At 34.6% G+C, this 14,600-nt stretch overlaps 1 protein-coding gene across 4 annotated transcripts in view; it reads right to left on the bottom strand.

Annotated features, from left to right (window-relative positions):
• Nucleotides 1–821: 821 nt before the first annotated feature.
• Nucleotides 822–14,600, bottom strand: part of SLF1 (SMC5-SMC6 complex localization factor 1) — a 34,095-nt gene continuing 20,316 nt past the window's right edge. For all 4 annotated transcript variants that reach the window (XM_063421906.1, XM_063421909.1, XM_063421907.1 and 1 more), the window contains 7 exons: nt 11,541–11,685; nt 9,371–9,516; nt 7,324–7,490; nt 6,712–6,815; nt 4,588–4,680; nt 4,025–4,207; nt 822–1,639 (listed from right to left, as the gene is read on the bottom strand). In XM_063421906.1, coding sequence (XP_063277976.1) covers nt 1,143–1,639; nt 4,025–4,207; nt 4,588–4,680; nt 6,712–6,815; nt 7,324–7,490; nt 9,371–9,516; nt 11,541–11,685 — 1,335 coding nt within the window. In that variant the 3' untranslated portion in view covers nt 822–1,142. The remainder of the gene's footprint in view (nt 1,640–4,024; nt 4,208–4,587; nt 4,681–6,711; nt 6,816–7,323; nt 7,491–9,370; nt 9,517–11,540; nt 11,686–14,600) is intronic.

The following is a 14,600-nucleotide window of genomic DNA, read 5'->3' on the forward strand; positions in this document are numbered from 1 at the left end:
AAATAATTGAGAACTTTTTAAAGGCCTGGGAGAAATGATTGATTGAGGGTGAAGATAGACCTTTGTGATTTTGAAGTATGTTAGTGTGTGAAACGTGGGCATTTAGAGAAAAAGGCTTATTCTGTTCGTTCTTTTGGCTAAGACAGGGAAATGCTGTACATACCAGGAGAGATTTTAAACAGCAAACAATCATTTATTAATAGATCTCACTTTTTGATCAGGAAAGTTTTGCAATACTGATAGAGAACAGGTACACCGATAAATTGGATGAAGCATATCATTTTATGTTAAATATGACACTTATATTTAAAACTTTTTAAGGGTATGAAGTTTGCAAACTTGAATATATGTAAAACTGAACATACACAAAACGGAACTGCAACAACTGGGAAATATAAGAAAAACTTTATGACCCTTAAACTAAGAGAACTTTAGAACAGAATTATATTACAATATAAAGACTGATGATGTGTACAGACAGTGTTTAAGTTGGGGCTATTTCTGAAACATTAATTCACATATTTGCTAAATTTTGACTGTTTTGTTTTCCAGTGTTAATAATGTTCATTTAGCGTGTTACCTACATCAGTCTCCTTTGCTGCACAAATGAACGAGACTACAGGCAACACAGTGCTGATGAGGAACAACATTTTCCACGTCTTAGTGTGACCATTTCTACCAAACAAAGACATGGAAAGTATTATATATTGATTCTGTAAATACATAGTGCATTCTCTTTTGAATTTTGCAACATGCAATTACTTTACATAATTTAATTTTTATAACACAAGGATAAATAAGATTAAAATGGATAGAAGGAATTTGCTTTTCTTTATGTTTTTATTTCATGACATATTTATAACATCAGCTTTATTCAAGGATATCAAAATATACAGACACAATCCTTTCTCAAGAAATGGAACAATCATCTGCTTGGTTTAAGTTCAGGGTCACTACCTCAGAAAACCAAAGAGAAATATGGCATGAGGCACACACAAAAAAAAACAACTTCAAGACAGAAAATACAAACTTTAACTGAGAGTAAATGATATAGCAACTTCCCAAGATCACAACTTCCAGATCTGTCAGGCAAGTAGAAGGTAGTAACAGTCAAGATTCAGCCAATGTGGCTTGTTTGGAATTTAAGTGCTAGAAAGATTTAGGTGCTGACATGCCTCTACCATAGTTTCCAGAACTGCTAATAAGGCTTTCGCCTGTTCGCCAGGGAAGAATAACATGCTTTCAGATATATCTTGATGAAACTGTGATAGTTTTTCAAAAGTTTCTAGCTCCTTAAAATACATATCTACCAACCAATCTCCAGAAAATGTATTTTTCATCTTAGAGCTATCACAAACCATTATTGGAAGTACACTTGAACAAGCTACTGCTCTCAGAGTTACAGTCAGGGGTGTAGACAAATTATAAACTGAACAAAAATTAATCAGCATCTTAGTAAATGAAAACAAACACAGTTCTTTCTTCTGATTGCAAAACTCTTGTTCTCTGCATTCGTAGAAGTTTTCAATGTTCTCTCCTGGATAAACAAGATTCAAAAGTTCTTCCTTTATTGTGACTGACTCAACATAATCCAGTGGCAGTTTCTCATGGGAGTTCCTTTGCTCTAGAAGGACTGGCCCTTAGGAAAAACATAAACATTTGTAACAATAGCACATTTTGTGATGAATTGGCAGCTGAACAAGATTTTGGGTTGGTTATTGCCAGAAGCCAGGTATCTGCTTAAGTTCTTTTTTTGTACCAAGTTATGTTAATGTAACTGATGACTTACATATTTGCATCACAAGATAGATAGAGAGATCTATCTTCTAGATAGACATTAGATCCTTTTTAACAATTTCTTTACAATATTGTCTTAACTTGCATACAGTATGCAAAAATTTAATGTTATTACATTTGTAATTAAGTATTAATTACAAATATCTATTAAGTACTTTGTAGACCAGGTTATTTGCTGATACTGACTTCAAATTAAAGGCATGTTATTATGATGGTCTTTATTTTACTTTTCTGGATGGTGTGGCCAATCTTGCCTTCTGCTGTGCAGCAAGGTAAACTATTGGGGTAGGAATCCAAGTCTTCCCAAACAACTGAGTTCCAAATTTTGATCTTAACAGACTTTAAAACGCAAAACATAATTACTCTAATAAATAGATATTAGAATAAATAATAGAACTAGTCTGAGCAAATAAATTCTTTTGGTATTCTTGTTTATTAGTACAAAGCACCTATTAACATTTAAATAGCTTACACATCTCTTGGGAAGTTTAAGGAAGGCTGCATAAATAAGAACAAATGAAGGATGTTAAGACAAGGTTTTTCAAATATGAACACATCAGGAATCTTCTTACATAAATTTGTATTGCAACGCTAAAATAATGATGCCATATTAACATTAACACTTTTTCAGAAATATATTTTAATGACAAAAGGTAAACTCCCACATAACATATCCATAATAGATATTTTAACTTTGCTCTGATTATGATTACTGATTATTTAGTGTAATTAACTTCTGCAAGCTAAAGGCTTTTAGAGACAGAAAGTAGATACATTTCTAGAGAGATGTGATCTAAATTACTGAGATAAGTAAATTCACACTGAATAGGTAACATGCTTTCCACCATGGGCTTGTCAGTTACTTGACAGGCCATAACTCAGAGTGTGACAAAGGCAAAGATAAAGATACACGCAACCTTACACTTGGCAGAAAACCTTGATGAATGCATGTGCAAGTAGAGCTCTTCCTCTATGATAAACAAGATCGTCCACTACCTATTCTTCACATCAGCCTAGGAAAAATGCACAATACAATGCCCTTTCCAGATGAGAAGCTGGGCTTATTCTAATATTGGTTATTGCATGTGATAGAACTGATAGAACTGAGGACAGGTATTGGCTTGGCATGTTAGATGCCAAGGTGACAGGATTCAGCAGAGATATAAAACACCTGGGAGCCACAGAACTGAGACTCAGTAAATAAACAGAGGTAGACCTGCAGAAGCAATGTATTGATTATGATTTGGTGCTTGCACAACAGACACAGACACAGCCTTTAGGGGGCAGGAGAAGACTGTAAATACAGCAGGTCGTATGCCAAGAATGTATTAAAATTTTGTTTCTCGACCTTCATTAATAGGCTGTCTAAATACACTCTTCTGCTTCATGACTAAACACAGAATGATTTTTACTGAAAAGATCTGGACTCAGCATATAAAGCACAGTTTTCACTGACACAGTAGGGCAATGATCGAGATATTGCAAATACTCATTTTAGTAAATTAATTAGAAGAAGGAAGAGTTGCTATCAAGACCATTCTTTGCAGATATTTGGGGGTTTTAAAAATATGCTTAATTAAAAACATTGACACAGTACATAATCCAAGATACAAATACCCTGTCTTTAACAAAAAGTATTGTTTAAAATATTTTGTGCTTGCCTAAGGGGCAAAGTACATTCTTCAGAAACTAAGGCATCCCTCCCACTATTATCCCTAAACAGCAGTTATCATGATTACAATACTGATTACTTTCTTAAACTAATTACCAACCTAACTGTGTTCTTCAGAGACCATCCCATTAATTTTCACAAATGCTGAAAAAATTTATACTGAAATATATAGACATTTAAGTGATCTGGTTTTATGTTGTGGTAAAAATAGAGCAAAACAATAGAAAATACTTAGCCTTGATTGGTGACTAGGTAATCTTTACTTTCATTAGTAGAGAATACAGTTGCAATGCATATGGTGTAAAATTCAGGATAAAAACATTACCATATTGGAAAAACATGTGGAAATCCTTGTTTAATTTCATATTCAGCTGATCAAGATAAGTGTGAAAACAGTATTATTTTACTGTAAACAAACCAGCTTGGCTTAAAAATGTTTTAAAATATTTCATAACTTTGTATTTTAGGAAACTATCAAGAAAAACACCGAGAACTTCACATGGATTCAGAACAGTGGATAATTTCCCTAAACCAGTTTAGCATAAATGCACTCACCCCCATGCTGAAGTAGCAGCTTGCCAATTTCTACATGTCCATTTGACAGTGCATCATGCAAAGGAGTCACCCCGTCCACTTGACTGAGCAGGTCTACCTCTGGACAACGCTCCAGAATTTCACGGACACACACTGTGCTACCATGGTTACAGGCTTCATGCAAAGGTGTCCAGCCAGCATAGTCTGAATTATAAATCAAGGGAAGTTTTAAAACAGCAGAAGTAGTACTGAAATGTTAATAATGTCATTCATTTGACAGGAAAACGCTTTACTTTTTTAGTATTCATTACAGCTAGAATGGCAGCTTATGATTTCAAAACAAAAAATTATATTGAAAAACATCAAAAAAAATAGCATTTTTAAAAATCAGTAGAAAATGTGATGTTAAAATACACTTCAGTTATAAATTCATCTTACCTTAATGTTTGCTATAAAGTCCTCGTTTTGTGTTATGTAAAAAAGAAGGGTATTAGACTGTATGAACACAAACTTGTCACCAGATACTAATACTGCTCTTTATGTATCTTAATTTCTTAGTTCTGTAGAGAAAATGGTTAACTTACCTTTAACATTAATGTCTATTCCCGGCAAAGCGAGAAGCTGAATCAATCTCTCCACTTTGTTATTTCTGCAAGCTTTATGCAGGGCTGTCTCTCCTACCATAAAAAAATTAATAGATTACACTAGACTAGGCAAGATAGCAACTAAAGAAAATAATCAAAGGGTCTGGAACTAGGAGACCTGGTTACGTACCAGAAAACTCAATAATGAGTAAGATTTTCCTTTATCCTGTTTAAACATCTTTTAAGAAAAAAAACCCCATGGAGCTTCTGTTCCACCAGAGATCCAGCAATGAAATTGTACCGCAAATGGTGTAACACAGGAATTATCTCCCCTCTAGTTCAAGGTTTAAAGCTTCAATCACACTATAAAAGCACCAAGTGATCACAAAACACCAAAAAATACTGGGTTTTGAAGCATTAAAACTTTCAGAGTGCAGCTGCCCTCCCTTAAATGTATTCATGAATCTACATTAAAATGTATGGTTCTTTTTACACAGTGTTTATAGCTTAATTCAAATGAATGTTTCTGGCTAAGCATGAGTGCCTCTACACACTCAAGTATAAATCAAAACTTCAAATCTGTTAGCAGACGGTTTGCTGTTTCTCAATAGACTGTCTGACTTGGCTACAGTAGAGAAGGAGGGGAGAAATAGGGAAGAATTATTATTAATAATAACAACAACAACAATAATAATAATAATAATGATGATAATAATAACAATGATGGTGATAATAATAATAATAATAAGTAATAGTAGTAGTCCCTGGGAAAAAAAAAAATCCCAAACCTTAGTATCATGTACAGCTGAAATAAGTGTGAAAATCTAAACAGCAAAAAACTGAGAGCTGCTGCTTATATATGTAAAGACACCACTAGCTTCTGTGTAATAAAAACTTTAGACACATTCTAAATGCTGTTTTCTTTTCAATAATTGATTAGGTTTGAACAAGAGCCAGAAGAAAATCCTGATACCAGGTGAAAGATGATGAACCAAACATATTAGAAATTCAATATATCTTAGGCTAGATCTCTTACCTTTTGTAGTAAGATTTATATGGAATATTTGGTTATATTAATACCTTTACTATGTAAATCTGTCAGCTTCATACCCTTTCTTTCAGCAGAATACACTACTTATAATTTTAGCAGGGGGGAAGAGAAAAAAAAGCAGCATTGGTTTGTTTGGTTTCCTCCCCTTCCAGTCCTTCAGCTCACTTTTCCTTGTAGAAATCAGATGTAATAATTCACATCAATTTTACTTGCAAAAGTAATAAAAACAAAGGGGAAAAATTAAAAAAATATATGGTCTGACTCTGTTGCTGAAGTTCTTTTAAACCTTTAAAGGGGATGAGGTCTACTTTTGCCCATCAGTGTTTGTGATACAATTCTGTTTTTAATTATTTGAACAATTCCAGCTAGCTTTTGCCAGTTTTTTCTGAGCTTCTCCTGGATGTCATATTAATAGAGTTGCTGGTAAATTTCTGATGATGAAGATGAAAAAATAGTTCCAGCAAGTAATTCTGCAGAAGAGCAAGCCTCATGCAAAGTACAATTTATTAAACTTGTATAATAAATAGGAACTGAATTAATTACTGCAATGTTGTTTTATTCCGTAGGTACGTGAGTTCCAGTATAGTTAAAACAAAAGCCAAGTGCCTTTCATAGTCTGGGCTGAATGCCTGGAAGAAAACAGTCCATATGCTTAAAACAGCTATGTAACATAGCATACTCCTCAGTCTTTGTTCACAAAATGTCTAGGACTCAGAGAGATGAAGGCTGAATTATACTTGCAAATCAGAAGACATTGATCCTACCAAGCACAGGTTGAGGTGGATTAGCAAAGTAAGGCGGGCAAGACTGGAGTGAGCTCACACAAACTGTACACTGTATTTAATGTATTGGAGGAGGAGGGTAATGAAGAAGGCAACTTTATTTTACCATATATACAAATTCGTCCCTTTAAATAGATATAGGAAAAGAGAAGTGTGGACCACAAGAAAATAATTCTCATGCATAAGCCATCTTTTTAGTTGAGCATTCATCAGGACAAGTTTTTTAATATGAAACTATCAATTCTAACCACTTTAAACTTTTTAATGTAAATTAGAATGTATATAGAATACCTTTAATATTTCTCTTGTATACCTCTTCAGCCAAAAGATAACTCTCTTTGGTGTGTGCAGTCTGAACTTCTGTTTTTGCTCTAAGCTTATTAAAGATTAAGTCACTGAAAAGAGAGCAAAGGGGACACATTTAAAATCCCTATTTCATATTTTAATTTAATGTATATGTACTTAATGGTTTTAAATGTGTATATACAGAACAGTTAGTTTTATCCATTTTAGCATCATTTCTGAAATGTCTTAATTACATAATTTCTATTCCATTTAATTGTAACTGTATTTAAAAGAGAAATCAAACAGGATTGCCCACTCCTAAACTTTCTTTAAAGGTAATTCTGTGAACAGTGAACTTCTGTATATACCCTATAAATTTAATATTAGCCAAATATAACTACATCAGTCTGCATATACAGTGAAATTCAAAGAGAAAGGGGGAAAAGAGAAAAAGGGAGACCCCACCCCAGAGGTGTTACAGGCTTACAATAGAGCTTTCTGTCAGTTGAAGTAATTTGTAGACAACAAAACAGGTCACATAAAGTTCAAGAAATGTGTCAGGTCAGAAGCTGTCCCCCAAAGCAGAATAAAACTGGTGATGTTATAGGTATTACTTACGGTAGATCAGGCAGCACTTTGACTTGGTTCTGCTTATCGCCGTTTAGCATCTGTAATGTCCTTTGAGACTCAGGGCATGGCTGTTGCCCTATTTTCTTTCTCTTTGCTTTGTGTACCTTTGTCTCACGCATCCCCATCTCTCGCAAAGCAGGTGAATAGGAACAGACCTGTTGCAAAAGTAACATTTTGTAAATGAAGGAATTTTCTTTTGTTGCACTTGCTGCAAAGCAGTCATCTATGACCCACAGCTTGTTGTATCTAAGTTTTTAAAAATCTGATCCCTGAATGATTGTACATCTAGATAGTTTCAATTTGTCTTTTGCATTTCATTTTCATGTTTCTGTAATTCACTCTTTACACTGTCCTCAGTGAGTGGCTTGTGTCTAAGAATTTCTAGATCTCTCTCATGTTTCTAGCAGCTGAGAAAATCTGGATGTCTTTTGCTGGACATAGGACTTGAGTACAATTGACTTTCACGTATTGAAACAAAGTATTTACAGGATTCCTGCTCCCAAACCAGGGAGCAATTTGGTTCAAGGCATACTCAGTCCATGCCTTTATCTCTTCTGAGATGAGGGGTTGGATTAAGTCTTTGAGCATCGCAAAGGCAGTAAGCCAGTTATCTCTTAGGTACTCTCTCTTTATTAGGACAGTCCTGGCTGTTGTAGATGTTAGCTTTCCAGTAACACATAGCTTCAAACCCACTTACACTGCTCATTTAAAAAAGTCATCTAAGTTTCTGCAGTTTGGCAAAAGCATAGGAAAAAAGACCAGTAGGGGAATTAATCAAATACACAACAATTATATTTGAAGAAAGGTATTAAGGAAGGCTTTGAGTATTTAGCAGTTCATTGTAGATCTTGCAAGCAATGTGCAGTAGATGAGGAACACCTTACTTGCACATTTACCACCAGGGAGTTGTAGAACTCAGAGAAAACCCTAGCTGATAAGATACTGAATGAGAAGAACTGCCAAAACTGGATGATAGCTAATTTTTACTGTATGGAATGAGAAAGGAGACTCAGTCATACTAAGGAAAACTACAAAAAGCACATAGACTTGTTTCAAGAGCTATAAAAATTTTTAAGTAGTTGCAGAGAATGATCAGTAGTCATGGCAATACTAAAAGTAGTGATTCTGGTCTATATGTGGCAATATACATCAAATACTAGCTATACAGTTGGTTTATGTTAAGAATTCTGACAGTCTTTTGTTCAACCTTTGTTTAAATGTGCTGTATTAAAAAACAATGACTTCTCTTCATAATAAATTCCTGTAAAATTGATGAAAACTTACATATGGGAAATGTACAAAGGTATAAATTTGGTTTTTTGTGACTCTGTCTGTAGTATAGTAAAACACAGACACACAGATCTGGATTCCACATCCTGTTTAGTCATTAGTATTAAGATTACTGAAATGACACTAAATTATGGCATAACATTATCATGTGATTGTCCTATTTTGCCTGGATTCTGCTAGCAGTCATGACTTTGATAATTTCTTTTGCAGCTAGTACCATGTTTTATCTTACCAAGTATCACAAATTGTGATTTGAAGGCAGGCAAAGGTTTGTAAGTAGGAGAAAGTTTCTAAGAGGAGAAATTCACAGGAATACACTGTGGTTCAAAATCATAAAATGTTCAGTGTAACAAATGCCTGGACCTATCTCTTCAAAAACCCTGAAGGAAAAGGCAGTCAAGAAAAATCACACTATATTTGGCATTCTCCTTAAGTACAAATGTAACACTGCAACCATTACATCAGGGATTATTTTCAAAAGCTTTCATTGTTGTTGCATTGTTTCACTTTCATGACAACTGCATGTAAACAGATACTAGGTGTGACAAATTCCCCAGCAAGAAAAATCTTACTATTGTTCCTGACCCAGATCTTAGGCAAAGAGAAATTTAAATGCAGTGGGACACATGGAAAGACAGTGCAGGCAATGAGCATGACCTTAGACCACAAAGAAAAGATGTATTTCAAGACTTCTTTGAAAATTGTAAACCATTGAAGTTCTATAAGTTATTAAGGAGTTACTTACTATTTTCTGAAGAGAAAGAGGTTCTGTAGAAACAGCAATATTCCTCTGTAAACACATTTGTTTGAAAACTGCTTCTGCAACAAACAGCTGAAGCCAGTCAGATGGTATGCCACAAATAAGCATTTTTAATTGACATACAGAAAAATCTGGATAAAAGCAGTTGGAGAAAATAAAGTAAGCCTAAAAATGAAAATACAGAAACCTGCATACCTAGTTATCCAGAAGATAGCACTTCTGGGATTTTTGCTCCTATGGCAGATTTCAAAGCTTATTCTCCATAAGAATTACTAAAATTCTTCACATTAAAATAGATTTTAGATCTGGTAAGATGACCAGATACCAAGAGAACATTAAACATATTTGAGGAGACAAAGCATCACATTTTGTGTAAAACTTTTTAAATTGCTCTTAATATAATGTTATAAAAGTTACAACTTTCTTTTGAGAATTATTTATTTGTGAAGTTCTGCAAGTGATCACCTTTTAAATCTCTAAGTGACACAAATTCACATTAACAAGAAATCTGCAAGGTATGCAGGGTGACCTACAAGTCCTATGCTAAAAGTCACCATAAGCAAATTGCAACCCCATTCAGCTGTACCAAACAGCTTATACTGTTCAAAAAAAAACCCCACACAGTGGCAGAGGAACTTACATATCCATACATATATCACAATATATTAGGCATATGTCTGACCTACCCCTTCCATCTATTTTGGAAAAGATGACAGAAAAACTGATTTTTCGTTACAGTGGTAAGAATTTGTGTTTTGGTTCTCGAAAAATAATTTTGTCAAAATAACAACTGAAATGGTTGGAAAGCAACATCTGCCATGAGGAATGAAATCTTTACTGTATTTAAGGAATCTTCTGTTCTGCTCAGAAGTGCTCATAAATTAACTGATCTGTAGACTCAATCAAAACAGAAACCCAAGTCTGAGAATACAGATGTTAGCTACTGTAAATATAACTGAATTTAGAAAAACTCACAACAGTTTTGCTTTGAGTGCTGCAGATTGTACCAAGTGGCACAGGTCAGATAATCTCTATAAACACACCGAATCCTGTTCTTGTTTTCCTTTTTTGAATACAGGAAAGTAAGAAAGTCTTATAGAAATATATACCCAAGATTGTCCCTATTACATGACAGCTAGAAAATCCATTGTAGAGGTACACACTAAAAGCTCAATTGATTTAAAAATAAATAAAGTTCAAGCTCATTTAGCCTTCTAAGATCTAAGTAAGCCTATAAAAGTTCTCACAGTTTGCCTTCTGTAAGACTGGAGTGGAACAAATTGTCCAGAGATTAAGATTTTAGTCTAATTTCTTTTCATGATGGTTCTTCTCGAGTGCACAGGTAGGAGGCAGATACACCTTGAATGAAGCTTATATATACCTGTTACAACAGAAAATGATGACTGGAAAAGGAGTCAGGGGAAGCTTTGGTGAGAATTAATTTTGAAATTTAAAATAATGCTTTTCTTCACTTCCAATTTTTTTTGTCTTTCAGGCTCCTGAACTCCTTGTAGCCACAAGTGCAGATACCTCAACTGACATTCCATGTTAAATGATAATGGTTATTTGAATTGTGACGTTTCTGGTTTACCTAGTATATTTAATGAGGAAGAACTACAGTAATTCATGGGAGTCAATGGATCTTTCTCCCACTCCCTCCATTAAATCCAAGGATTTGGAAGGAGACATTAAAATGTTTTATTTGAAGTTGTAGGAGTCACACATTTCCGTGTAGGTTTTAGACTTATGGTTGAAGCATCTTTAGTAATCTATTGATTTTCTAGAGTGATAAAATCCATTTGAGTTGAGTAACATGCTGCTTGCCTGAATTTAAGGTTTATTATGATATACTTCAAGCTTCTCCTAAACTGAGAAGACAGCTCCAAAGATGTTTTTTTTCTTTCTCAGACTTTGTGGTCTTGCTTTCACATCAACATTTAGACATTTATTTAGAGGGATTTTAATGAGAAAAGCTGTTCTATTTGATATTTGCTTGACACTGACAGACACATACAAAATAAAACACATATGTACACACCATGCAGTGCACAGCTGCAACTGGGTGTAAAGAACAATCTGAAACCAAACAAAGGATTTTAATTAGGAATTAATGTATCTGATTGGAAGACTTTTGAGAGGCCTTGCAAACACTCACCACCACACGAAATGGCAAGGTAATGCGCCAAATCAGGTACTTGATGAAACACATTTCTGTCCATAAGCAAACCTGATACGATCCAACAGTCCACTACAGTTCCAAGAATTGCATGTAATAGACCAGCAACTTCACTTCTGAAATCCTAAATGGAAAAAAAAATGAGTGTATCTATTGATCTGTATTATATAGAAAATTCACACTGATAATGTGTACATTACTGGTATTACTATGTTATTCCTGGTACATACCAGGAATAACACAGTGAACTTCTTTAGACAAAAGCACACTCTGCTGCCATGTCACTCCTTCATGAGCCTTTCTTCTGCTCAAAAGATAACTGCTGCAGCCAGACCAACAAAATTAGTGTCACTGATGTCATATCAATTAAGATTTGGCACAAGAGAAAAACAGGTTCTATGAAAAAATCATCAAAATGTATATGCAAAATAGTGTCAAAGCTTACAATTGTAATGTGATTTCTTTTTAAATAAGTTTTGTTTAACCATAAGATTGCAAGTACTGCACTTGCTCCAGTTAACCTTGTATTTAATTTGACAATTACAGAGATCTTTTTCTTCCTGCTCTATTAGCATTGCCTTTTTCTGAAGATCTCATCACGAAATTAAAGCTCTTTTTGTAATGTATGTCTGTGTCAAAAGGGAAAAGGATGCAAAGTGTTAGTTTCCTGTACAGAAGAAACTTGGGCAGTCACTTTGCAAAATGAAACTTTCTTCAGCTATCAAAAATTCTAAACACATGAACAGCTGCAAATCTAGGGAAAAAACATACTTTTGAATATTAGTCTCACCATTTCCTACCATGAACAGGCACACACACACACATACACCCACAGCCCCACACACACATCCACACCCCCCACACCCACACCAAAAAACCACAAACAAATGAGCAAACATACTCCTTATGAGATAGAAGAATGCATTTATTTACTCATGTGAGCACTTAATCAACACTGGTCAGGTAAAACCGTGTTTCCAGTGTCTGAATTATTCTGTGCATGGTCACATCTATCTACATACCTTTCTGAGCCATGTAGAAATACTTTACAGAATTACTCTGAAATAAGTTATTCCTCTGACCACATGTACCACCAGATGTTTTGAAAGCACAGCTTGGAAGAACACAGGCACCATAGTAGGAACACATGAAATTCATCTAACCAAGGGCTCTACCAGAGAATTACTACTTACACTAGAGCACCAATTGACATATGGCATCTTGTGAAAGATGACTACTTCAAATGAGACAATTTTGGGTAAGAGACAAACTAGACTGAATGCGTACACACTGCAATCAACGGTGTGTCTGATACTCCTTTGAGAACAAAATATATGTTCATGATTGATTTAAAATAATTTACTAGTATTCCTTAGGAGCTGAAAAGCACGTAAACCAGTTTGAGCATCAGTAAATCAAACTGATGAACAACATATGAACATATGAACAACAGAGACTGTGACAGAGATTATATTAAAAACACTATAAAGTAATTCGTTTAAAACTATACAAATACTGTCACTGCAGTTAACAGTTACTTGTCACTCAAAAGAAAAGGAACGAATACAACTACAGATAAACATGGTGTGGGGTGGAAGCATAACCTCCATTACCGAAGATTTTTAAGAACTGGCCAGACAAAATCTGTTAAAAATGTCATCTCCAAGATTGCTTCCAGGCCTACTTCCTCTTACTCTCTTAAACTCTACTTGATTTAGTTTGCCCCTTCCTTTATTATGTCCTAATACTTAATTATAGATGAACTGTGAAATCTCGTAATTAAAAAAACAGAAATAGCATGTCAAAACCCTGAAAGTGTAATTTTTCAACTAAAGTTTAAATATTTAAAAAGGTACATTACACTCCCTATCTTCTGAGGATTCAGGACAGAAATGGAAGAACAATATAAAATATCTGAAATGCATTTAAATTTCCCCTAAATATGCATTGCTCTCATCATGGGATTGCAAAGCAAAATACCGGGTGAATAGTATAATTGCACCAATTGTTCTTTGCTGGAAATAAATTTCACAAACACAGCAAATAATAAGCACAATTTTAACAACAGTTAAGTGACAGGATCAAGGACATATTGATGTAATCTGAGGTAGACAGAGATGTAAAACACAAATATCTACGTTCTGTTTTTTGTTTCTAAATTACTACCTTAATTTCTTTATGAAATACTTTTAAGAAAAAGGGTTGGGGTGAAAGCAGACATTGAGGCAGCAGACTGAAATAATGACTGTTAATACTGCAAGTATTAATAACTTTTCACAGTCAGATATACAGTGTATATTAAATGTAGCTGGTAATCTAGTTGCATCTACGTTTGCCCAACCAAGTACCTCTGCATGCTGACGAGACAAACCAGATATGGCCAACTAGTGTAGGGTTGGTTGACATTTTGGTAAAAGAACGGTAGGACAAACCAAGAGCTTCTCCTGAACATTTTAAATAAATGGTTCAATGCTACAAATGAAGGAGAGGGAAACTGGTCTAATTTCCTGAAAGGATCATATGTTCTAAAAATGTTTAAATGTTAGCATGTTAAAAATCTTTTCAATTTCAACCACAAAACAATACAAACACAGTAATGAAAACACACAAAGTCTTAGAATGGAAAAATCCCCCAAGCATTTCCATTATACTTGGAATTTGCTAATATGTATGACAGAACCAAGACCTCTTTTTTTGCACTCTGCTCCTGCAAAAAGAAGCTGGGAGGGGCCTCAGCTGAGACAGATGATCCAAAATAACCAAAGGCCTTCCAAACATTGTGCTCAGCAGTAAAAGCTGTGTAAAGGAGGAAGGATGTTTGAAGTGATGGTGTTTGCCTTGCCTAGAAACTTCCATTTTTTATGAAGCCTGGCTTTCCAGGAAGTGACTGAACATCTGCCTGCTGATGGGAAGCAATGAATGGAATCCTTATTTTGCTTTGCTTGTGGGTATGTAAAGCATACATTGTTTCACTTATCAAATTGTCTTTTTACAATGTCATACATTTTTTTAATTTCTGTCCTTCTGATTCTCTCCTTC

Source organism: Prinia subflava, chromosome Z (genome assembly GCF_021018805.1).
Source record: "Prinia subflava isolate CZ2003 ecotype Zambia chromosome Z, Cam_Psub_1.2, whole genome shotgun sequence".
Lineage (NCBI taxonomy): Eukaryota > Metazoa > Chordata > Aves > Passeriformes > Cisticolidae > Prinia > Prinia subflava.